Raw genomic sequence first — 23,560 nt, 5'->3', positions numbered from 1 at the left:
GTAATAGGAGATAGCGATGTTAGCGACTGTTTTCAGTCTCTAACATCTTGGCACGCCCACTTTGCATCTCATTAGTGATAAATATCACTGACATGCAAAGTGGGGCCCAAGATGGTCGCTATCTCCTACTAGCTGTTGCTAACTGGTGTTAGCGACAGCTTGGTAATAGGGAGATAATTTTATCTCCGCTTTCTTGGCTTTTAAAGCCAAAAAAGCGGAGATAAACCCCCTTGATAATATGCCCCTCAGTTCTTTATAACTCATATTTAGTGTCAAGAGAAGCAATTTGCAGGCTGTTTAAACAACTGACTGGGATTTGTCTTTTGGCAACTTCAAACCTTTTTTAGCCCTGTGATCATTGCACTCCTGCCAGTGTAATTTAGAAAGCAACATTGTCGCCTTTCTGGGAAGAGCCTGGACGGGGTTAAATTCTGAGAGCTGAAATGCTTCAGCTGCAGTGGGAGGCAGGAAGCCTTTTCTTCTAAAACTGAAAGCAAGTAACAGACATTTATTTCAACTGCAGTGTGAGGCAAAGAGTCTGCTCTGCTTTGAAATCATCGCTTTCAGTTTTAGCAAAGGGGGCTCCTTCCCTCCCACTGCAGCTAAAGCATTTCAGCTGTAAGAATTAACCAGGATAGCCCCTCCTCCCCCCCAACCCCGTGTGTGGCAGCCTGGCTGAGACAGCTTCCCAGTGCACCTGAGTACTTCACAGGTCTTTAAAAGACCTTTTTCTTGTTATTGAGGCTTTAATGGTTTTCACCCCTTCTTAGGGCCCCTGCAGCTCCACTCTGCTAGTCATTTGAAAAACCGAGGACAAAGGTGAGATTTTAGGGAGGAGTGCGTGCCCCCCCTGAGACGGTGTCGAGCCCCCCCAGGGGGGCGCGCCCCTCACATTGAAGAACTCTGATGTAAGGGGACAAGGATTGAAATCATGTACCTAGCCATCAAGTTCTTTTCCTCATATTTTGTATCGCTGAAACTGAGATTTTTATATAGTCTTTGCTGTTGAGGACCAATATTGCAACATGCTTTAGGTTTCCTTTGATAATTTTATACTTTTACAGTATGTTCTTGAGATTGATTTATATTAGCCTGTTTTTAGTTTCTAATAATTCTTTTAACCCCAGGTTATTGATATAGTCTTTAATTGTGTGGTCCTCATGATCACACTGTATTTTGAGTTTTAACCTGATGTCAACCCCTCTTCCTCTCAGGCAACTACTAAGGTCTATTGCCCAGACCTAAAATGAGAGAAACAGCCCAGAGCGTTCTCAAATATGTCACATGTAAACCCTCATTAACCCCTTCTAAGCTCATGACGAGCTGAGCTCGTCATGAGCCACGGCGCTCCGGTGCTCATGACGAGCTCAACTCGTCATGAGCCGTGGAACGCTCTAAGCGGGGATAATTCCCCTGCTGTGCTGAGCTTTCCACGGGAACGGGTGTGGCCGTGACGAGCTGAGCTCATCATGAGCACAGGAGCGCCGTGGCCCATGACGAGCTCAGCTCGTCATGAGTATGTGAGCGCTGTGCGCGCCCCCCTACCCCCCAGCACGGCGGGAAAATATCCCCCTCAACGAAGGGGTTAAATGTGGACCTGTAAAACTGGTTTGTATTGACTGATATAAAAAATGTGGCCTAAACATTGTTTACAAAAATATTGGTCCAATAGGTGTAGAAATCCTATTGTTATCACCAATGGAACAATTATTTTCGAAATGATTTCTGGGATACAATATTTTTGCCATACAATACTTAGGCCACGATATTCTGGTACCATAGGAACCCAGATGGGGTGGGTAACTGAAAGCAGAAGTGTCCAGGCGAAATACTGGGCAACACCAAGTGGGAATTGATGCCGAAACACCATTCCCCATGTTATTCCCAACAAATGTGCAACACAGAGTTATTCCACTTGACTGCATTTATCAATCACTTTATTGCTGAGTGGTATTTAAATGTTACTAGAACTGCCGAGATGGCAATGTAGAACCATATTACATGTTACCAATCATCACGTTTAATATTTCTTGTTTATTTTGGAGCAGTTAACATAAAAATAATCTCTCTCTCTCTCTCTCTCTCTCTCTCTCTCTCTCTCTCTCTCTCTCTATCTATCTATCCATCTATCTATCCATTCACAAAAAAGACATCCTGTGTTTCATGGTTGAGGCAATTCCCAGCTCTGCCCTTGGATATCATCTACAGAATATTATTTTACATAGGTATTGTGTAATAAATATAGCGTCTTGGTGCAGATTGTAGACAACTTTTATCCAACAATAGATATTTTAGCCAGTATTCTATTTAGACGATATTTTGGTACCATACCCACAGGCCGGGCTGGAAGAATGATAAACATGTATTCTGTGTTTTCTTTAACACAGGCTCAGCCCCAGGTGCAGAAGGAATAACTTCCCGCCTGCAAGTTAAATACAGAGCTGTTCTACAGCCCTCTCTTCCTGTCTGGTGGGGCACAGACACCGCTGGATTTTGCTGAAGAGGGCAGAGTTGCCTTCTCAGTGGCGGCTCGCATAGGGCATGCTGTGGGACAGGTCGGGGGAGGGGCAGGGCGGGAGCGTAGTAAACTTGGACATACGACGGAACGGAGGAAGGTAATCATTACTTTCCTCCGTTCAGTTGTATGTCCCAGTTTACTACCATCCACACAGCCCGTCTCACCGCCCTGCAGGTCGCCCTATGCGAGCCGACACTGACTCAGGCCGGTAGCATCACTGAATAGCAGTGTAGTTTGAGAAGGTTTTATCTTCTAGATGAGTCTCTGAGGCAGGTGTCATGCTTTCAAGGCGATTTTTTCAAATGACTTCTGTTGTGAATAAGTTATGATTTTAATATTTTGTTAAATTGCTCAACACAAGTGTGGAAAACTGATAATGGCGTAATGATGTATTGTGGCTTTTATTTATGATCTACACATTTTGACAGTTTACTGTTTCTTTCTCTCTCTTTCTCCCTCTGTCCTCTACCATGCACATACAGGGCCATGGACAGTAACATTTGCGTGGATGGCTCCAATGTGGTGGTGAAGCCCATTCAGATCCAGGGCAAAAGGAGGAAAGAGGAGCAAGAAGAAACTAGAGACAGGGGACAGTGGAGCAACAAGGTGGAGTTTGTGCTGTCTGTGGCTGGGGAGATTATTGGCCTTGGAAATGTGTGGAGATTTCCCTATCTATGCTACAAAAATGGAGGCGGTAAGTCCAAACATTCAGTTGTCAGTCACCCATGATGTGGCTTTACAGAACTGGGCCACAACTGATTGGGATTCGGCTAGTTGCTCTCCGTAGAGGGATAGTGCACAAAAAAACATTGGAATGGAATGCGGGCCCAAAGTGAGTTTCAGTGACTGTGATTCAGTCGTGCAATGCATCACCAATGCTTTTCTTTTCTCAGTCGATATACTTCCTGCCTGTAAAGGTTGATCTCTGACGCTTTTATCTATGGCAGGTTAGACATACTGTGAAAGAGTATCTTTGAAACAGATGCAGTTAGGTGTAATTGAAGTTCATGGGTTCTGTCATAGCATAGAAGACTATTGCAACCAAAGTTCTAGCTTTGTAAGCAAAAATTCTTCATATGGTAGCTTGGCAAGATCAGTCAGGCTTATCTCAGAAGCAATGTGTAAATCGTTTGCGCTACAAACACACACCAGCAACACAATGAACACTCCACAAAAGAGACTCCACACAGTATTATATAAAAAATAAACGGTATTCCATATACAACTTAAACTAAAACAACATTAACCAATAATTAGGCAATTGTCAAGCATCACAAAGAGTGCAATAAAAGTAAGGTTTTTATGCTGCACATCACCACAACACCATTACTGTGCATATTATGCAGAACCTGAAGTAACAGTTGTTATCCTGACAGTGCAGGGCACAATATTATGCATTCAGGGCAGGTAACGCAGCAGGTAATGAACCAAGACACAGGGATCACCACATATTACTATTGAAAGACATGGCACCACGCTCTTGTGCTCCTGCTACACTCTATACTGTAATTGGGGACCCAGGGCAGGGCATAGCATCACCTGCATGCCTCCTAGTAGTAGTACTGTAGGCCTTAAGCTCTACTTAGAACTACTCAGATCGTGTTGTCAAAGATGTGGGTGCTCTTATTAGGTTAGTTACAGTACTTTCAATGAGCCCTCTGGCCCCGGGTCTTCACGTGGAACCAAGCTCAGCACATCGGCTCAGCGGGCCCCAGCGGGATCGTTGAGCATCCGCTAAGACACAACCTCCAGATAAAGCACCCATGCCCAGTAGTGTGTGCGGTATCCACAGGAAATGCCTTCCAGTCATGGAGGACTGCTGAAGCCTGTAGGCTTCCTCACTCTGCAGAGCTCGATGTCAAGGCTCCATTGGAAGTACAGGCAGCACACAGCACCTGGGGACATGGCCTAGGCAATGCGCGTGACCTCCAACACTCTTTCTTTCATGGGGTGGGGACACACCCTTGGTGAACAGCTGGGCATGTGCGATGACAACTATGCTGCTTTTGAGGGCCGGCAAGAAATTCTCAATGGTGCTCTAAGGTGGAAGGCAGACAGCTCAGCGCTGCGGGTAGAATCTCAGACATGCTTGGTAAAGAGCGATCTCTCCCTGGAGTGGTGACGTGCAGTGATGAAGTTCCCTTTGTCCTTAGGGGTCACGACTTCACTGGGAACCAGCGCTCACCATACACTGAATGCTGGCACACTGGGAGAGGAGAGACAAAGAAGCTCTGACCACTTTCTTCATTTCAAAGCAAAGATCCATCCCCAGTGAAGCACTCTCCCCACTCTAATGGAAGGTGACTGGGAAGGTCGGACTGAGAGTCCCACGGCCACTTTTGGGCATTCAATGGTCCCAGGAGAACAACTGGAGGAGCAAAAGCAAAGAACCAACAGCAGGCCAGCAACCAACAGCAGGTCAGCATAACAAGCAAATAGGTCCCATAGCGGGTGTTCCTGTGAGCATAACAGTTCCTACTGGTAATGTGCAGTCTGTAGACTCAGCTGCGTCTGGTTACAAAATAAAGTAGTGTCTATCTAAAAACATCGGGTCATAGTCACAGTACTTATACTCAAAATGTGTTTGATCGGTGGGAACTTCAAAAGAAACCTTAGAAGTGGACAACACGCCCTCTCAACACAGCCCTGGCTACAGAAGTACAGTGGGGATAAAAAAGCCCTTTGTATGAATACAGGACACACCCTATATAAATGTAAGTGCGCCCTGCCTCCCTCTCTCCCAGCTTAGGAAGACCATTCAGTATACAGATGAAGGCAGGTCCTATCCTTTCACACTCAACCCTCCCTCCGTGATGGTTGTCTGGAATGTATGAGCAAAGGGTAGCTGTCAAACAGGTCTAAACGTGGATTGAAGACAGGCTGCAAAGCACTGAGTCATAGGCATAGAGAAATGCCCCCTTTGTTAAAAGTATCCACACAAATGAGTAAGACCCAATGGGACAAGGTTTGGGCAGGGTCATACATTGAGAAGCCTGGGGGTAATCCTAAACCTTGAGTTTTTCAAGCATCCAAGACTTTAAGCTTGAAGGATCAATACCACTTTTTTTATATCAACCCTGGTACATTTATTTATACCTTATTCTTTTTTAACTATTTTTCATTTTCACTAACTGATACATGAAAAGAGAAAACATTATCACATCATAATTACACTTTGTTCAAAACCATTTCATATTTACAATCAATCATTAAGCTGTATCCAGCAAAGTAGATATCAGATGGTTGTTTGAAATTTGGGCAACAGAATTTATATGTTGTTATTGGTTTCATTATTTAATTTTTTTGTATTATAGATTTTGTTTGGACTTTTTTTCAACCCTTTAAAGAATGGTTATCAATTTTGAATACTGTTTTTATGGTAATGATTGATTGTATATATGAAATGGTTTTGAACAAAGTGTAATTATGATGTGATAATGTTTTCTCTTTTCATGTATCAGTTAATGAAAATGAAATATAGTTAAAAAAGAATAAGGTATACATAAATGTACTGGGATTGATATAAAAAAGTGGTATTGATCCTTCAAGCTTAAAGTCTTGGATGCTTGAAAAACTCAAGGTTTAGGCTTACCCCCAGGTTTCTCTCTTTGTTAAAAGTGGCATTTCTACAATAGTAATGAAAACCCGACCTACACCAATAAGCAAGATTTATCACCACTATTCCAAACATACCAAACATGGGAATGATACTCCTTTCTGATCAGACATTACCACTTAAGTACCTATAAGGGAATTATTAAAGGAATGAGAGAAGTAGGCCTCACTGGTGAGAAACCAAATTGGCTGTTTGTCACTACCTGGACATGCCATTCATAAAGGCATTTGTTCTACCTTTTACCTACACAACACCCTACTCAAAGGGCTATCTAAGTCCTAGCTTAGCAATGACCTATATGTAGTAGAGGTGAGTTTCTTGCTTGCAAGTAATTTTAAATGCCAGGTCAATGTGGCAGTAAATTGTGCACGCAGGTCATGCTATGGCAGAGGCACAAGACTGGTGCGAAAGGTGACTTCTGTGGGTGGCAAAAGCAGCTCTGCAGGCCCATTACTAGCATTTATTTTCCAGGCCCTTGGTATAGTGGATACCACTGTACTAGGGACATACAGATAAGTTAAATATGCTAAACAGTTGTAAACCAATCATACCATGTTTTAAAGGAGTGAGCACATGCACTTCAGCACTGATTAGAAGCAGTAATGTAGCCAGAGTCCTAAAGCCAACAAAAACAAGGTCAGAAAAATACAGGAAGAAGGCAAAACGTTTGGGCATAACTCTGTAAAAAAGGCCAGGTTCAACACTATCTTTAGATCAGTTTTATAGAACATCAACCTAATTATGTAGGGATATTATGCCATATATGATGTCGGATGTTACAGAACGAGAGACAGTCAGGGAAGAAGTAATGTGCAGGATAGACACTTGAGACATTAGTACAGAAATAATGGCATTTAAAGTTTAATGTATATTGCTTGATTAATTAAAATCATCACAATACCCCCCCTACATAAAATAAGTGAGTTTCATCTACTCAAACAGCTAGAAGTGTCATATATGCAAATGTACATCGGTGCTCTGTCTGCCATACATTTCAAATGTGTAAAATCATTCTAAAACTATGTTTAGATCAAGTCACAGCAAAAAATTATGTACCAACCAAATTTAAAAGTATGGGGATATGTTACATGCAATTATGATTAAAGATCATCCGCTTGCAATAAGCAGCTGTTGACTAATCTCATAAACTTGACTCCTCAGCAAGACAAGATGCATGATGAGCCCTCCAGCCAGCTTATCACTGCTTGTCTGCTAGAGCGAATGTTCAGGTTGATAAAAATCGCCTTTAGGCATTGTCTCCTTTGGGTTAACATGGCTGGACATGCGCACAGCATATGGGCCAAGGTTTCCTTTTGGAATCCGCATAAGCGACAAAGTTCTGAGTTAAAATCTGTGAACCAAGAAGGGGATAAATCCTTGGAGACATGCACCCCCATCCTGAACTTTAGAAAGCACATCTTTAAATAGGAACTAAAATAGGCAGATAAGTAGGCTTGTGGCATTGAAGACCTGTATGAATTCATGACTGTCCATCCATGCCGTCTCTTTGTGAGCGCAAATTTATCTTCCAATAAAGATTTCTTTTTGCTTGCGACATTCACAGTTTTGTTAAAGGACGCTCGATCCATCTTGTTTTTTTTTTTTTTTTTTTTATCCTCATTTGCCGTCTTGCCGCCCATTCTTCTTTCTAATCCACCACTGGGCTGTTATTGTCTCCTAGGCTGGATTTAGAGTAATGGGGCGTAGACAACACATATTTTTGGGCCTGGCCTTCCTCTAAACTATCCTTCTTGACCCCCTGACCCAACATGTGTGTCCTCCACCAACTCTTTTTATCGTCCTGGGATGGCTCATATACCAGCGAGACAGGCACGGGCTTAATCATTGGACTTTAACATAAACTTAACTTTAACCAAAATTTAGCAGGAAGGGTATCAAAAATCCTCTATTTCTTTTAGATCGGTCTAACATATCAAGCTTAGCCATGTACCTCATAGCTAAAACCCAGTCTAATAAAGTGGGGCTAAGTGGTGAGACCCAAAGTTTACATATCTCTCGACGTGCCAACAACATAGCATAAAAAATAAGTCTGGCATTATTGTTCAAAAATCTATTTTGTAAATCAATTCTCCCAGTAATAATTAATTCAGGGCTTACCTCAATGGGTTGGTTCAAAGATTTGGAGAGAGAATTACTCACGTCAAACCAGAATTTCTTGATATTTGGGCAAGACACAAACATGTGTAGGTCATCAACATTTGGAGTTTTACATTTTGGACATCCAACAATCCCTCCATCTTTAAATTTAGAGAGCCTATACGGAGACCAGTACGCCCTGTGGATAGTAAACAAAAGATTTTGCCTTAGGTTTGCCGGTTTAACAATTCTATATAGCATGCACATAGTTACTTGCCATTGGTCTTCTGTCGCGATCCTTGGCAAGCTTTCCTTCCACAGGGTCTCTGGTAGATCAAATGTTCCATCCTCCATATCTAGTATTCGCCAATACCAGAAAGCTACTTCCTTCTCGAATGCCCCTGTCTCCAACTTTGACTCAAACTCATTTTCCACTCCAATCTCTACTTCCAAATGGCTTGCCCAGCTTTGAATCTGTAAGTATTTATATTTTGAAAAAACTGGGCCCCACTTTTGCTGGCAAATGCCCCAAGAAATTAAATTGCCGTCTTGAAACAAGTCCTTCCACCTTTGCAAATCAGGTTCCTTTTTCAAATTTAAAGCAAGCGCATCTCTTGTCCTAGAAGGGGCTCCAGGAGAATCCCATATTGGGGCACTATAGCTGAAATACGAAAGCTTAGATAATTTCCTGATCTTATACCATATCTCAGCCAAGTCTCTCAAAGTCTTGAGTTTCACCTTTTTGAAAAACATAGGGTCTCCAAACTTATACAAAAAACCAAACTCATGATGACCTGATCTCTTCAGCATTATCTCAAAAAGTCCTCCGATCTGAGAACTAGCAGGGGTACCCAACAACATCCTGCAGTTTTTTAAACAAAAAGCCCATGCATATATTCGTATGTCCGAAGCCGCCAACCCTCCTTTTTCAACTTTCCTCCTTATTTTCTTCCATGAGATTCGAGAGGTCTTTGACGCCCAGATAAACGATGTTATCATGCTTTGTAGCTTCGCCAGCCATTCCTTTTTAAAGCCCAGCGGAATAGTCTCAAACAAAAAAGTAATCTTAGGTACAATCACCATCTTTACAAGATTAGATCTTCCATATATTGACAGGGGTAGATTCATCCAGCCTTTTAACGTGTCACTAACCTCTTTCTTCACCCTATCAAAATTAGTTTTTGCCAAATCCTCAATTTTCTGAGTAATCCTAACTCCCAGATACCTCATTTATTTTGTTATTTTTACACCTTCAGTGTTAAGATTCCAAGTCATTATTTCAGTTTTATCTTGATTTAACTGATATCCAGAGATCTTACCAAACTCCTTTGTCGTATTCACTAAATTTTCCAAAGTTCCAACTAAATTAGTAGAATAAACAATAATATCGTCCGCATATAACCCAAGTTTCTTGGACCAATCCATCACAACAAAGGGGGGTATCTCTACTGAAGCTCTAATTTTGCATGCAAGAGGCTCTATATATATATTGAAGAGTAGCGGTGATAAGGGGCATCCTTGTCGGGTGCCCCGCATTACTCTAATAGGAAGCGTAAGGGTTCCGTTTACAAGTACTCTTGATGTTGGTGCACAGTACAAAGAAAAGATAGATTGTGTGAACTTATCTCCTAAATTAAGATGGTGCAAAAGAGGTTTTAAATATACAAAATTGACTCGATCAAAAGCCTTGGCAGCATCTAACGCAATCACTGCCAAGGGGTATTCATATTTAGAGGCTAAATCTATCATACCTATCAATGAAAAAGTAAGATCTTTTAAGTATCTCTTCTTAATAAAACCTCTTTGATCTTCATGAATCAATTTATGAATGATTTTACCAAGCCTATCAGCTAGGATTTTGGAAAAGAATTTGTAATCACAATTTAAAAGTGAAATCGGCCTGTACGCATCCATACTTTTTGGAGATTTCCCTGGTTTAAGTATTAAAACAATAGTTGCTTCATTCCATGAGCTTGGGATTGCCACTTCCCCTCTAAAAATTTTGTTATACAAATGACACAAAGTGGGGACCACCGTATTTCCTAGAGCTTTGTATACTTCTACAGGTAGACCGTCTGGCCCAGGGGCTTTCCCTCTTTTCCCTTCCTTAATAACTTTCATCAGCTCTTCTTGAGTTATTTCCTTATTTAATTCCAACATATCCTCATCTGCGAATGGTTGTATTAGAGGCAACCAGGACTCAATCTCAACCTTATCTGGACAAAGGTCCTCTGTATAGACATCTGCAAAGTATTGCTGAAACCCTTCTACAATCTGTTTATTTTCGGTAATAACTGTCCCTGGTTTCTTAATCTCCTTAATTTGATTCCGTGTGATATCTTTCTTTACTTTCCACGCTAGTAGCTTACCACATCCCTCTCCATATGAAAAGTGTGCCAACTGACTGGCTTCCCATCTCTCTTTAACTCTTTGGGTAAGTGTTGCAGTGAGTTGAACCTTTAAATCTAAGAGTTTTCTCTCGCATGGGCCATCTGGGATAGTAGATCCCTGAGAGATTCGAATGAATTCAGACTCTCGGATCTCTTTTTCTAGATTAGACACATGACTGTAATATAATCTACGTTTTTTTGCACCTAGAGCTCCCATTCTACCTCTCATAAATGCTTTGCATGATTCCCACACTATGTTTTCTCTAGCTGATCCCAAATTTATCTCCAGAAAAATTTGTATCTCTTCTTTAAGATTTTCTAAGACTTCTGCATCAGCTAAAATTGTGCGATCTAATCTCCAAACCGGGCTCGTCTCTTCTGGTTCCAAACTTAAGTTTAAACACACAGCAGAATGATCTGATAGATGTGCCCCTATGTGATCTACATTGATAACTCGCTCTTTCAACCTAGTGTCTATCAGAAAAAAATCTATCCTTGAATTATGTTTGTATTTTTCATTATAGAACGTATATCCTAGCTGCTGTGCTGCTTTAAGTCGCCAAATATCACACAACCCTAGCTGAACCATCACTGACTTAACCTTAGCAGTCATTTTACTATTCACTATTGCCCTAGGATTACCAGTTCTATCCAGCTTGCCATCTAATACTGTGTTGAAATCTCCTGCCATAACAATTTTACCTGAGAATTCCAATAGCTCCAATTCAATTTTCTCTAAAATTGTAGGATCGTCTGTATTCGGACCATAATAGCCAACTACTACTAGCGTTTCACCCGGCAATCGTAGCTTACAAATCACCCATCTCCCTCTACTGTCTACTAGACTATTTTCAACTACTATATCAGATCCTCATCTAATCAGAATAGCCACTCCCTTTGTAACCAAGTCTTGGGATGTGTAAATAGCATTTCCAATCCATTTTTGAGTAGTGAATATGTCCTTACATTCCTTTTGTGTTAAGTGTGTTTCTTGCAAGATAATAACCTGTGCTGGCGAGTCCTCTAAATATTTCAAAATTAGTAATCTTCTTGATTTGACTCGGAGCCCATTAACATTCCAAGTGAGGAACCTTAGCTCCTTTTTATTAACCCTGCTCATCATGCTTATCATATAGTGCCCAGATTTCCCTTCTGATTAGAACACAGCAAGATAGCTCATGAGGAATATATATTTTTTTTTCCTGAACCCTCTCCCTCCCCTCCCCTCGCTCTCAATTCCCTCCCCGGAAAACCCAACCATTACTCCCATGGCCCAGGCCAGTGGACGTCTCAGTGGTGATGTCACTTATTTATTTTTTACATATACCTTGGTCAGTTTTCTATTTCTATGCTACTTTCTATGCTACTTGAGTAACATCCAGAAAGGCATCTACTTCATCAACTGTGCGAAATGTGTACATCTTGTTATGCCACATGACTTTTAGGAAGGCGGGAAATTTTAACTGGGCCGTAGCTCCTAACTCCCTTAAGGGTGTCAATCGTTTTCCCATCTCCCATTGCCTATTCGCTGTAGCTGGAGACAGATCCGACCTAATGTCCACTGATACTCCATCTATCAAAATAGACTTTTTCTTTAGAGCAAGTTGCAAAATTTTCTCCTTCAGTGAGTATGTTGCAAAATTGGTCAGAATTTTCCTCGATCCATCTTGTTGTCCCATCCTGGTTGGAGTTCCAAAGTGGCTAAAGATGTACTCAGGTAACTCCCCCAAGAGTTTGGGGTTTCTTGCTCCTTCTGTGACCTTACTTCGTACCAGCAGAGTCTGTTTAGAGTGTCCACTTCGGATAACTGGAGGGTGCGGCAGAATTTAATAAAGTTGCTCATTGCCCTGTATGTAAGATCCTGAAGCCCAAATTCCAGTCTTACCTGGTCAGGCGAGGCACATTTTGGCAAATCAAAAACTGCTTTATAGATTTTTGACTGCAATTCGTCTGGAAATGCGAATCTTTGCCACACCAGGGGACAAGACCATATAACAAACTTGGTTGGATTTGAGCAGTCATAACTTTTAACAAATGCAAATGGTTAGGGCAGTCCATTTTTCTGCGCAAGGATCTGTAGGCATAGATCAGGGACTGGGTCTTTGCTTTGAGGGAGATTTTGTGTTCTTTGTGACTTGTGCCCTGCCCGATTATTACGCCCAGATATTTGTATGAACTTTTTTCTTCCACATGGGCCCCCTTCACCCTCCATTTGAACTTTAATTTCCTACTGTCAACCAGACGAACGATTTTTGTTTTATCTTTGTTTATCTCTAGCTGTTCCGAATCCAGGTGGGATGCCAGGTTGTTTATTGATCTGGGGTTTGGCTTAACAAGACTATGTCGTCTGCATATTGGAGGATTGCGACTGGCTTGTTGGACAGTTTCGGGGGGTGGCAGTCTGGGTTTTCAAAGTGTTGGGCAATGTCCGATAAATACAGATTAAAAAGGCTTGGGGCCAAGACACAGCCTTGCTTCAGGCCACTTTGTGTAGGAATACTTCCGGTGGTACTCGACCCGTTTCCCAGCTTGACTCTTGTCCAGGTGTCAGTGTGCAAGGTTACGATGGCGGTGAGGAGTGCATTTTGTATGCCCCATCTTTTAAGTTTGCTCCATAAATGATTCCTGCTCACTGTATCAAATGCTGATTTGATATCCACGAAACAGGCTAAGACGCGGACTTTCCTTCTTTGCGCCTGTTCCGTCAAGAGAGCTAGGGTTGCAAGGTTCGATTGAGTGCCCATGCCTTGCCTGAATCCTGTTTGGAAGTTGGGGATGATGTTTTGTTCCTCCATCCAACATTGCAGATGGTTCAATGGGCACGAGGCGTATAGTTTGGCTTCCACGTCAATCAAGGAGATTAATCTGTAATTCCCTGGCTTACTGTGAAATCCCTTTTTATATATGGGGTGAATGACAGTCCCCCTCCAGGAAGCTGGGATATTAGAATTTACATAGATCTCGTTGAAGACTGGTGTTAGGATTTCCGACCATAGCTCTGGGTTATTCCTGAAGATTGCTTTTGGAATGCCGTTTGGCCCAGCCGCTCCCTCAGACTTTAATTTCTTTATGAGGATTTTTAGTTCTTTCTCATTTGTCAGAGGAGTTTTCTCTTCGAAAGAGGAGTTTAAATTGGCTGAATTAGCTGTTGGTGTTGCATGACTCAATCCAGCTTGTGCCTCCTTTTGGTCTTGGTGTTGCCCCTGGGGTTGTTGTTCTAGATCCCTCCTGGGTTGGTTGAACAAGGTCTTTACATGGTCTGTCCAGATTTCTGCACTGATTCCTACCTGTTGCTGAAGTGTTGGACCCGTTGTCAACGTGCTAATAATCCCCCAGAAATCGCTGCTGTTGGCTTTTTTGCTAGCTATTAGTAGTTGCTGTCAGATTGATTCTTTATGCACTGATTTTGCTTTCCCCAGCTTCTTTCTGTAAGCACTCCTTAGTGTCTGCAACTTTATTTTTTCTTGTTTTAGGTCCTTTTCTCCCTCTCGGGATAGACGTCGCACTTCTCTCGCGATCTCTCTTTTGCGCGTTTTGAGATCGTGATTGAACCATGGGTCCCTTTTGGCTGTGTTTAAAGACCTCTGTCACTTGGTAAACAGGAAGGTTTGAAGTAAAAACTCGACCATTTGCTCCCAATGGCTTACATGCGCACGTTCTTGAACTGGGCCTTGGGTTTCAATAAAGGCCTTTACTTTGTTCTCAATAAGTTCAGGAGCCTCTCCTCGCCATTTTACTTTACGCAGGTTGAACGTTTCTGGATGCTGCATAATGGCATTATTCTTCTGAGCGAAGTTTGTTCTATTCTTCAGATTCAGTATTAACGGCAGAGGATCACTTTCAGCTCGTGTAATTATGCTGAAACTGTTTATTTCTGAGAGCTGTTTAATACTCGTTATAATAAAATCTATTGTCGAAGCGACTTTTCCACTCAGGTATGTTGCCACTGGAGGCGAGTCCCACGGGGATTTACCGTTCATGATTATTAAGTCGAGCGCTGCTAGTTTGCGGACAAAGTCCAGTTCGATACTTTACGGTTTCTTCCCCGATTGGTCGCTAAAAGATTGGTGTTAAAATCTCCGGTAATCACCAGTTGAGCATTTGTATGGCTTTTCTGCAATACTTTTAGCGGTTTTTATAAGAGTTGTGTATTTACCATTTTGCTTATTTCTCTCTGGGTGGATGTAAACATTTATTAGGAGGAGAATTATGGTTTGTTCCTTACCGATTACCTTGGTCACTTGGATCCAGTTTGCCCCTGTGTCTATTTCTTCGGTTTCCCAATTCAGTTTTTGAGTTATGAAGGTTGATAAGCCCCCTTTCGGATGGCCATAATTTGAGTGTCTTTCTGCCAGGCAATGATGTTCAATGAAGCCAGGTATTGAGGTTGACCCCATGTTCCATGTTTCCTGAAGCATGATTATTTGTTGTTGATTTAAGAAGGTTACTGTATCCTGGTATTGGCCCATGTCCCTAAAGCTGTGCACATTCCATGAACAGAGCAAGATGTTGGTTGATTCCTTGTTTTCCCTCGCCGGTTCCGATGTTTGTATTCCTTTGTTAAGAATACTTGTCATTCAGAGTTTTTGCGATCCAGGCCCAGCCCTTGAGGTCCTGGGGGCTTCCCCCAGTTGTACCCAAGCTGTCGCTTTTGGGGGGCATGTTGTTTCGCACGGATGTCGTTGGTGAATAGGAACGTGCTCTGCGTAAACATGTGTGCTAATGTCTTTGTGGGCTTTGCTCTTCATTTAGATTGTTTAAGAAGGGATACGGGTACCTTGGGCGTTGCACTGCCTGAAGCCTGATTCCCCATGTCTCAAATCTTCCACTCATAGCTACAATGTTATCCACCAGGTCTTTGGACGCCCACGTTGTCGGTGACTCCTCTACCCCCTTCGGGATGTTTCATTGAATTCCACTGAAATTAAATCACGTGAACAGATTCCTTTTAGTTTGGGGATTTCATGGAAAAGTCTCAAGAGGTTTCCCCTGTTGAGCGTGTCCTGGGTGCCTTTTGATGAGTATTCCGGGATAAAAGACAGCTTCAGTTCACACAAGTCATTTACTTCTTGCTTTTCAGAAGACTGTGGAACGCTACCATTTCTTCCCCCTGGCCCTTTGAGGATTTGCAGGGGTTCTTCTCTGCCTCCCCGTTCGTACTCTGGATTTTTTATTTTTACCACTAGCCTAGCAGTTGGAGGGCCCAAATGTTTTTGGGTCAACGTCTTTATTTGTGGGTACACTTACTCCTGGACTAAGAGCTTGCAGTGACGATCCTTCCCCCTTAGTATTACAGCAATTGGTTTCAGGGGGATTTGAGGAATGGTTGACAATATTCCCTCTGACCTGTTTTGCTTAAGTTCTGCTAAGTTGGGCCCCTCTTGCATCTCTGCTTCTTCCCATGCTAATTGTTGACTATTTTGTTCTTTGTCACCCCTCGGGCTGCTATGTCCCGGCAGTTGCTGGTTTTCCATGTGTGCTACTTCCTCCAATTCATTTTCACGTAGTTTTATATTCTTCTGTTGCTGCACCACCCGGGTTTCTTTATCAATCGCTTTATCTTTGCGGACTGGGCTTCTGAATCCTTGTTTGTTTTGCGACTCAGAAAAAGATTTTGCCATGTGCCTAAGGTCTTGACTGTCTGCGAAGGAGGACTGTGAAAAGTGTGCTTGATTCCTTTCTAGGCTTCCTGGCTTAGATAGGGGTTGAGGTATTACTTTCGTTTCCGTATTTGGTTTTGCTGTAAAGAGTGGGAATAATTTAGCCGGGGCTGGGTTTTGTTGTTTGTTGTATTTTAGCCTGGCCTTCCTTGCGCGCTTTCTTTACCGTTTTGTGATTTTAACTTCCGCCTTTGTTATTGGCTGTGGTGACGCTGTTTGATCTTCGCGTTGGATTGGATTTATCTCAAAATCTGAGTTTATTTGAGCGTCGTTTTTATTTTTTGCTTCCTCATTGTTGACATTAGATAGGTGTGAGGTTTGCTCTTGCGCAGTTGGTTTTTGCGATGTTCCTTGGCACTGGTATTTTAATGACTGTTTAGCTGCCCCTAAAACATCTTTTAAGATTTCCGGTATTGTAGCCAGTTTCTCTATTATCGGGCTACAATGGCAAGTGCTTTGTTGATTATTTGTGTCGCTCTGCCTGTCTAGAGTTTGTTTTTTTATTAGTAACACTGTTAGTGCGTCCAGTTTTTTATTTATTCCGGCGATGTAACTGGCCATCAAATTTATTAGGTCAATTTGGACGTCCATTTTATCAGATTGGAAATTTAGTACCTTTATGGATTGTTCCAAGGTTTGAATCAAATTGTCAGCCCATTTCGTGTTGTGGCGGTCATCATTGTGTTGTGTCAGTGCTGACGAGCTGGGGCTTGACCCATTTCCGGAAGAGATTCTTATTGGTGAAGACAGGATTTGTTGTTTCTTTGTTATAGGGCTACGGCCATCCTCCTGTGATTCTGTTATGTTGACGTCCTGAATTCTTTGAGGATTCAGGGGCGTTGATGAGACCAAAATGGCTCTTCTTTGTGGGATTGTATTCTTTGGACTCGGGGTAAGTTGCTCCCTGTCCAGTCCCTTCCCTTCTAGAGACTCCAAAATTTCAATTAGGTTCGCCTCGCTTATGTTGGAAATCGATTTGCTGATCCGCAATTCCTTTGTTGCTAGACTTGCTGCTGATTTTATTAGATCTATTTTTTCCTCCTTTGACCATTTTGTATTAACACGGCACTGTTCCTTATTTCCTTGGGGAATTTCACAGACGGTTCGATTTACTATTAGTGAAGGCTCATTTTGTTCCTGTATTTGACCTTCAGTAAAGGAGTGGGATTTTTCACATTCTCTACTTGTCCCCATGAGAGCCTCTAGGTCCTCTAGGACCTCTAGATCCGAGGGTTCCGCGGTGTCTCCAGTGTTAATTATATTTGGTTTTGCTGTGGTTTCTTTTTGTACTTCAGTTCCATCTCCCGGTTTGGTTTTGAGAGTTAGTCCCGTGCTTTCAATAGCTGCCTGGTGCACCTGGGCTATTACTGGTACCAATTTTGTGCCATCTGTATGTGCCAGCGGAATCTCTTGTTCTTGTGATGGTACACTGTCTAGCGTAGCCGTAGTAGCTCTAAGAGAAGGTTGTATTTTGGCCAGCTGCATTGGGGTTGGCAGTAGCGCAGAATCCCTTTGGGGGGCGTACATAGCCGCCAAGGGGTCTTTTAAGAAGAAAAACTTTTGTATCTCTGTTTGGTGAGTCAGCTGGTGTTTGACTTTGTTGGTGAGGTTGGGAATGAAACCAGCCTGTCCCTGTGACCCACTCTGTTTTCCCCGATGTTGGTTTGTGAAACCTCCTCCTCTTGTTCTTTTAGTTTTGGCTTTTTGTTTTTGTTTCCTTGTTTCCTTCGCGGTCTTGCTATGGCCTCCTGGCGGATGGTGCCTGATCGCATCTGTGCAGAATCCCGGCGCTGTGTTTCTTTGCACACACCCGGGTGCTGGCGGCCAAAGTGCACTTCCTTAACTTTCACTAACACTAACACTTGACGATCTCTTTAACGGCAGTGCTTCGGTAAATGCAGCCCTGCACTAAGTAGCCCTGTGGCTTAGGGCTTAGGGGTGGCTGCTGATGGGGCAAATCGCTGGCCAGGGCCCAACCCAATCGCAAATAACAGGGTACACTGGGCACTTCGGATCGCTCTCTCACCTCGCATCTGATGCCGCTGGTAGTGCTGATGCTCCTCCACCACTTTACTGCGGCTGGCGGATGACGCTGGTGATGCCGGTTAGCTCTGGCCGCTCCACCTTCTCTTATTGCCCTTTACTGCTTGGCTTGCAACAGAGGTCTGTGCCCGTGCTCGTGCTCCGGCTCCATCCACACCCCCGCCTGCTCCTGCACCACCTCACTGTGGCCTCACTGCGGCCAGGACTCCAGCCGCTTTAACCGCTCTTCACCAGGTGCGTCCTACACTCCGGCGCCTCCCGCAGCCTGGGCAGATGCAGATACAGATTCCATGGGGGAGCCGTGGGGGGCCACGTTAATCCTCTGCGGTTATCTGCTGCGGTTGTCTGCCAAAATCCGCCGTAACACAGCTCGCCCGGGCTCACCCGGGACTCCCCTTTCTCCTTTCTCCTTGTTGCCTCAATGCACTCGCTGCCTCAGTGCAGGTGCCGGAACCCTCCGGGAGCCGCGGGCCTCTGCCGCTACCGAGTGCCAGGCCAGGAAGCCAGGCCCGCTGTCCAGAGCTCAGGCGAGGATTGGAAGAGGGCAAGCCACAATCAGCTGCAGGTGATAGGTTCGCCCCCCCCTGGCTCGCTGTACCGATACCAGCCTGGCTCGGCTCGCTCAACTCACTGCTCTGCTTGCTGTGCTGTGGAGAACTGGCGTTCTGTCGTCCACGTGTCGCTCTCTACTGCACTCTCTCACAGTCACCTACTCCAGCTGCCAGGACACACGCGGCGTCAGCGCGATTCACGGGTCGCGGGTCCTGCCGTGTTAAAGCGACCCGTGCAGCTTTTAAAACACAATTCGGGGCTGTTGGCAAGCCGGTGCAGACCCCAAATACTCGGAGACTGGTGTGTAAGTGGCTGGGCAGTTGGGGATTTCAGCTCGTTTTTTTTGGTTTTTTTCGGCGTTTTTCCAGTGTTTTTTCCGACGGAGTGGGTCTTTCAGCTTCCTCCGCTCCTCCGCTCCTGCCTCTCTTGCTCTCTGGCTGCTCTGGCTCCGATCCGTTTGAAAAGCAGAACTGGACTGCAGACTCCAACGATCCCACTGTTTTTCCCTCTGACAGAAACTTGTGCTCTTAGCCTCCTCTGAGGGTGTTCAGGGCTTCAAGCATATTATCCTCGGCATACCGCACTGTGTGATCCTCGGCACACGAGGCAGCAACAATGCCTTCACGAGAGAGCCTTTGCTACGTGAGGAAAGTAAAGGTCATCAGGGAGCAGCCTTTTTCCCCCTCTGCCTCACGCACGATCTGAGCAGGACTGGTTGTCTACAGAACACCTCTGTGCTGTTGCTGCTCTGTCCCTCTCTGAACTAGGGAAAACTGAGACGGTGTCCAGGAGAGGACTGGGGAGAACTGGAGGGCGGCTGAGAGTAGATAGCGATGTGACAGAGCTCTCTCCACATAGCTCTGCTTCCCGCCTGCTACTCATGAGACTGACTTTCTTACCGCTGCAGACCGTGGACGCCACCGGCCCGCCGCAGCTCTGCTTGCCGCAATCTCCGATCTCCCTGCCTCTGGTGCGGCTGGCAGTTTCCAGCGTGGCTCGCAATTCAGGGCTTGCGGCTCGGCTCCCGCATCTTGGCTCGAGGCTGTGCTCCCATGGCTCGGCTCCCGCGGCTCGGCTCGCGGCTCGGCTCCCGCGGCTCGGCTCCTAGCTCCTGCGGCTCGGCTCGCGGCTCCTAGCTCCTGCGGCGCGGCTCGGCTCGTGGCTTCTGTTTCCCGCGGCTCCCTGCGGTTCCGCTGCTGCCGCTTCTCGTGCTTGCTCTCCTCTGGTCACTCGCAAAACCTGGTTCAGCCACTCCTATCGCTGTACTCCAAACATTGGCATTTACTTTTTTTTGCACTTGCACTTTTTGGACTCTGACCCTCTTATTATGCTTTTCCATGTCTTATGCCACTCTCCCCTCCTCAGAAGTCTTTACTTTGCATGCAAGGTGGCATGGAATAAGAAAAATTGCAATTTTATAGATGATTTAAGATAAAAGCTGGTATTGGGAGGCAATACAATTCTTTAACAGCATGTATGATTCTGTCAAGTTTTCTGAGGTACTTGATTGAGTCAAGCCACCAAGTATGGAACACATGGCATGCTTTGGAAATGCCAGACAGAAGAGCATTGCCACTATTAAGGTGGGTCAGTTCCAGTGTTTGAACAGTTGTTCAGAAATCAGATTTTGCTAAGAAGGTGTTCAACTGATGTAGCTGAGCGCTGAGTCAATATAGAAGACCAAGAACGTTATACTCGTGGAATGAGACGTGAAGCTGCCTAGTGACATCTATGCTACTCATTCCAGCACCTGAGGCTGCTAGTGGTGAATAGGACATCTGTACTGCTGAGGTTTCTTGACATTCAGGCTTGGACGGAGCAGAGACTGTCATTTACTTGAGAAATGGCCCTATGAGACCTGCATGTACAGCTATGTGTCATTGCATACATATTAGTGGATGCTGATATGTTTTGGCTCCTATGGATTCCATGTACAAGTTGGTAATGAATGGTAGCACATTCACCATGGCCTTGTCCTCACAGTCAGAAGTCTGTGAGGGTATGGCCAGTCTATGACCAGGATTGTGGATCCAACCCTCTTGTACCCATTAATTGTAATTGCCTGGAACCGGGAGCCATACCAGGTTTTTCTGTAAGGCTAGGGTACAGGCTTCAGGCAGGAGAATTGACTTAAGCTCTTTTGACAGCTTACTGCACTTTGCCCTTGTGAATTATTCTCTACCACCGGTCTACTTTAGTTTCTTATGTCTTTCTCTGTTAGCTGGTCACACTAGAAATAAACCAAAGAGATTACCTGCAGATAGCAAGTAGTATTTGCTGAGTGTGCCTTTCCTGTTTCCACACCTATATGTTTATAATGTGCAAGACTAGCTGGTGTGGGACTGCACTCTGAATATCAATCCCAGAATATTGATGGAGCAAAATATTGAGGACAACATATCAAAAAAGATATTGACAGGTAAGATAGTCCAGATTTTCTATACCTAACACCACATATTTGCACATGTGCAGTACCTATAGCTTTATTGTTCGTAGATGTGGAGTTAGGAATAGTAAATCTATATGTCCCTATATGCACCTTTTGATATTTTGCCCCACAATATTCTGTCCTCAATATTCTTGTACCACATTATTCTGGGGGTTGAAGTTCTGTAGTACAATCTCTGCTTGTAGGCTCCTTCTGAGCCTGCTGATCATTTGCTTTTGTAACTGCTGAGTGTGTATTGCAATATCACCAATGTTTCTTCCTATTACTAAGCACACTCTTGTCTACTTCCCACAACAGGATGAGAAGCCAGTAATGTTCAATGTCAGCAATGTGAAGGACGTTGTAAACCACTTGGATCATATCTGTTTCTGAGGTCCTAATCGAGAATAGGTATTCTTGTGGTGGAGAGTTGTGGCCATCATCTCCATGAGTAGCAGGTTTGTCATTCGACAGCTTGTGGGCTCCTTGAGTTCCATTTTATTTATTTTTCAGATGTGGCCAGATCTGTCAAGTTTTGAGGGAATCAAGACAGATGCCTTGCGAATGGGACACACATTCATTAGAGGACTCTGGCCTTTTGAGATTAACTTCCTACTTGTAAATGATGGGATAACACTAAATTTATATGGGCTAGTTTAATGGTGTGGAGTAAATTGGCTAACTACTTACTGGCGAGGGTGTTGAAGCATGTCTATTTGTGCGCCTTGCAGAGTAGGATTGACAAGGGACTGTTGGGAGATGGAGCATTCGCAAATACTTTGGTGGATTATAGCGATGTAATTATTGTGGAAGTTGCTGATGGCTATGCACTCCTCATTGTAGTTGGGCATAGGAGAGTCTGAGTTAAAGTTCACATAATGCTTAACTGCTTAGAAGCATGTCTTGTTGAAGGCCACATGGATGTTAATCTTGCAGTAAATGGCCTTGTTTCTTATGATGAGCTCCAAGCTTCATGATAGGAGCATGATTGGATCAGGTGCATCTGCTGGAGACGTAAGAGTGTGATAAAGGAGTACACACAAGTATTTGATGCGGGCGCTGCGCTTAGAGGTTGCTTCAAGGTGCATCAGGTTATGGTCCAACACATTCTTAGATAATTCTTGAGTGAAATTATATTTATTATTTCTGATTTGGGTTAGTTCAGAAGGTTGTTCTGGCATGGGTTGAGTCAATTCCTACAATGGCATGATCAGTCCATAAACTGAGGAGCATGGTAGGTGCATCAGTTTAAGAAATCGCAGATGAGGTCAAGTACATTCCCTCTTTTGTGGGCTGGGATTGTCGTGGACTGGGAGTGTCATGAGCTGTATAGTGTCAGAAGAGGTCTGCAGTCTGAGGATGGTGTCTCTAGTCATCTTAGTTACTGCATCAAGAGGATTTGGAAATGCAGATAAACACTTTGCGTAATAACTGGAGGCTCATTTGATCTGGTCAGCTACCTTGAGGTTGGATGCAAAACAAAACTGCATACTACCAAGATAACAATAAAAGCAAAGAAAATCCTAGAGGAACGAGGAGAGTAGGCACTTAGAGTCCTATTTAGGTTTGGCAGATAGGATACTCCAGCAAAACGTGGTGGATATCCCGTTAAATTACAAGTTATGTTCAAAATATTTTAGTCGAATTTTGAGAATAGATAACATACAAAAAGAGCCCCAAAAAGGTATAAGCATTAATACAATACTATAATATGAATAAAGATAAACATTATATTATTATAAGCAAATAATCAGAGATTATATTACAAAGTACCTACACAAAAAAATGATATCACTATAAATAAAATCAAAAGAAGAACATCAAAACTCATAAGAACAGATTAATGAGGTACTAAAGCTAAGAAGTCATACCATAGAAAGATATAATTAAACTTGTACATACTATGGATTCAACAATAGATGATCATCAATTGGTTTCCGGAAATGCAAATAGTTTGAAATAATATTATTAATACCAGATAAAGTCAAATTAGCACCCTTTCTTGTAAAAATAATCCAGGTCCACCATGCATGGGCAGATAAAGAAGAAGATTCTTTCCAATTTGAGGTAATTGACTTCACAGCTGCTGACATTAAAAAATGAAACAAAAAAACACACAAGATGATGGACGGAATGTTGCACAATGGCAAAACATTCACCCCCAGTCACAGATCTGGGTTTAATCCATCGTTATTTTGCTCACCAAGCCACCCAAGTTCATACATGCCATATGCAAATCAGTCTTGACCCTGTGCC

The 23,560-nt window shown here is 43.5% G+C and overlaps 1 protein-coding gene across 1 annotated transcript in view; it reads left to right on the top strand.

Annotated features, from left to right (window-relative positions):
- The window catches only part of LOC147733933 (sodium- and chloride-dependent betaine transporter-like), an 865,604-nt gene that overhangs the window by 230,086 nt on the left and 611,958 nt on the right, over window positions 1-23,560 (top strand). The window contains exon 2 of the mRNA XM_086952828.1: window positions 3,001-3,212. Coding sequence (XP_086808954.1) covers window positions 3,005-3,212 — 208 coding nt within the window. The 5' untranslated portion in view covers window positions 3,001-3,004. The remainder of the gene's footprint in view (window positions 1-3,000; window positions 3,213-23,560) is intronic.

Source organism: Lissotriton vulgaris, chromosome 1_2 (genome assembly GCF_964263255.1).
Source record: "Lissotriton vulgaris chromosome 1_2, aLisVul1.2, whole genome shotgun sequence".
Lineage (NCBI taxonomy): Eukaryota > Metazoa > Chordata > Amphibia > Caudata > Salamandridae > Lissotriton > Lissotriton vulgaris.
This window is presented reverse-complemented; position numbering and strand designations above follow the sequence as displayed.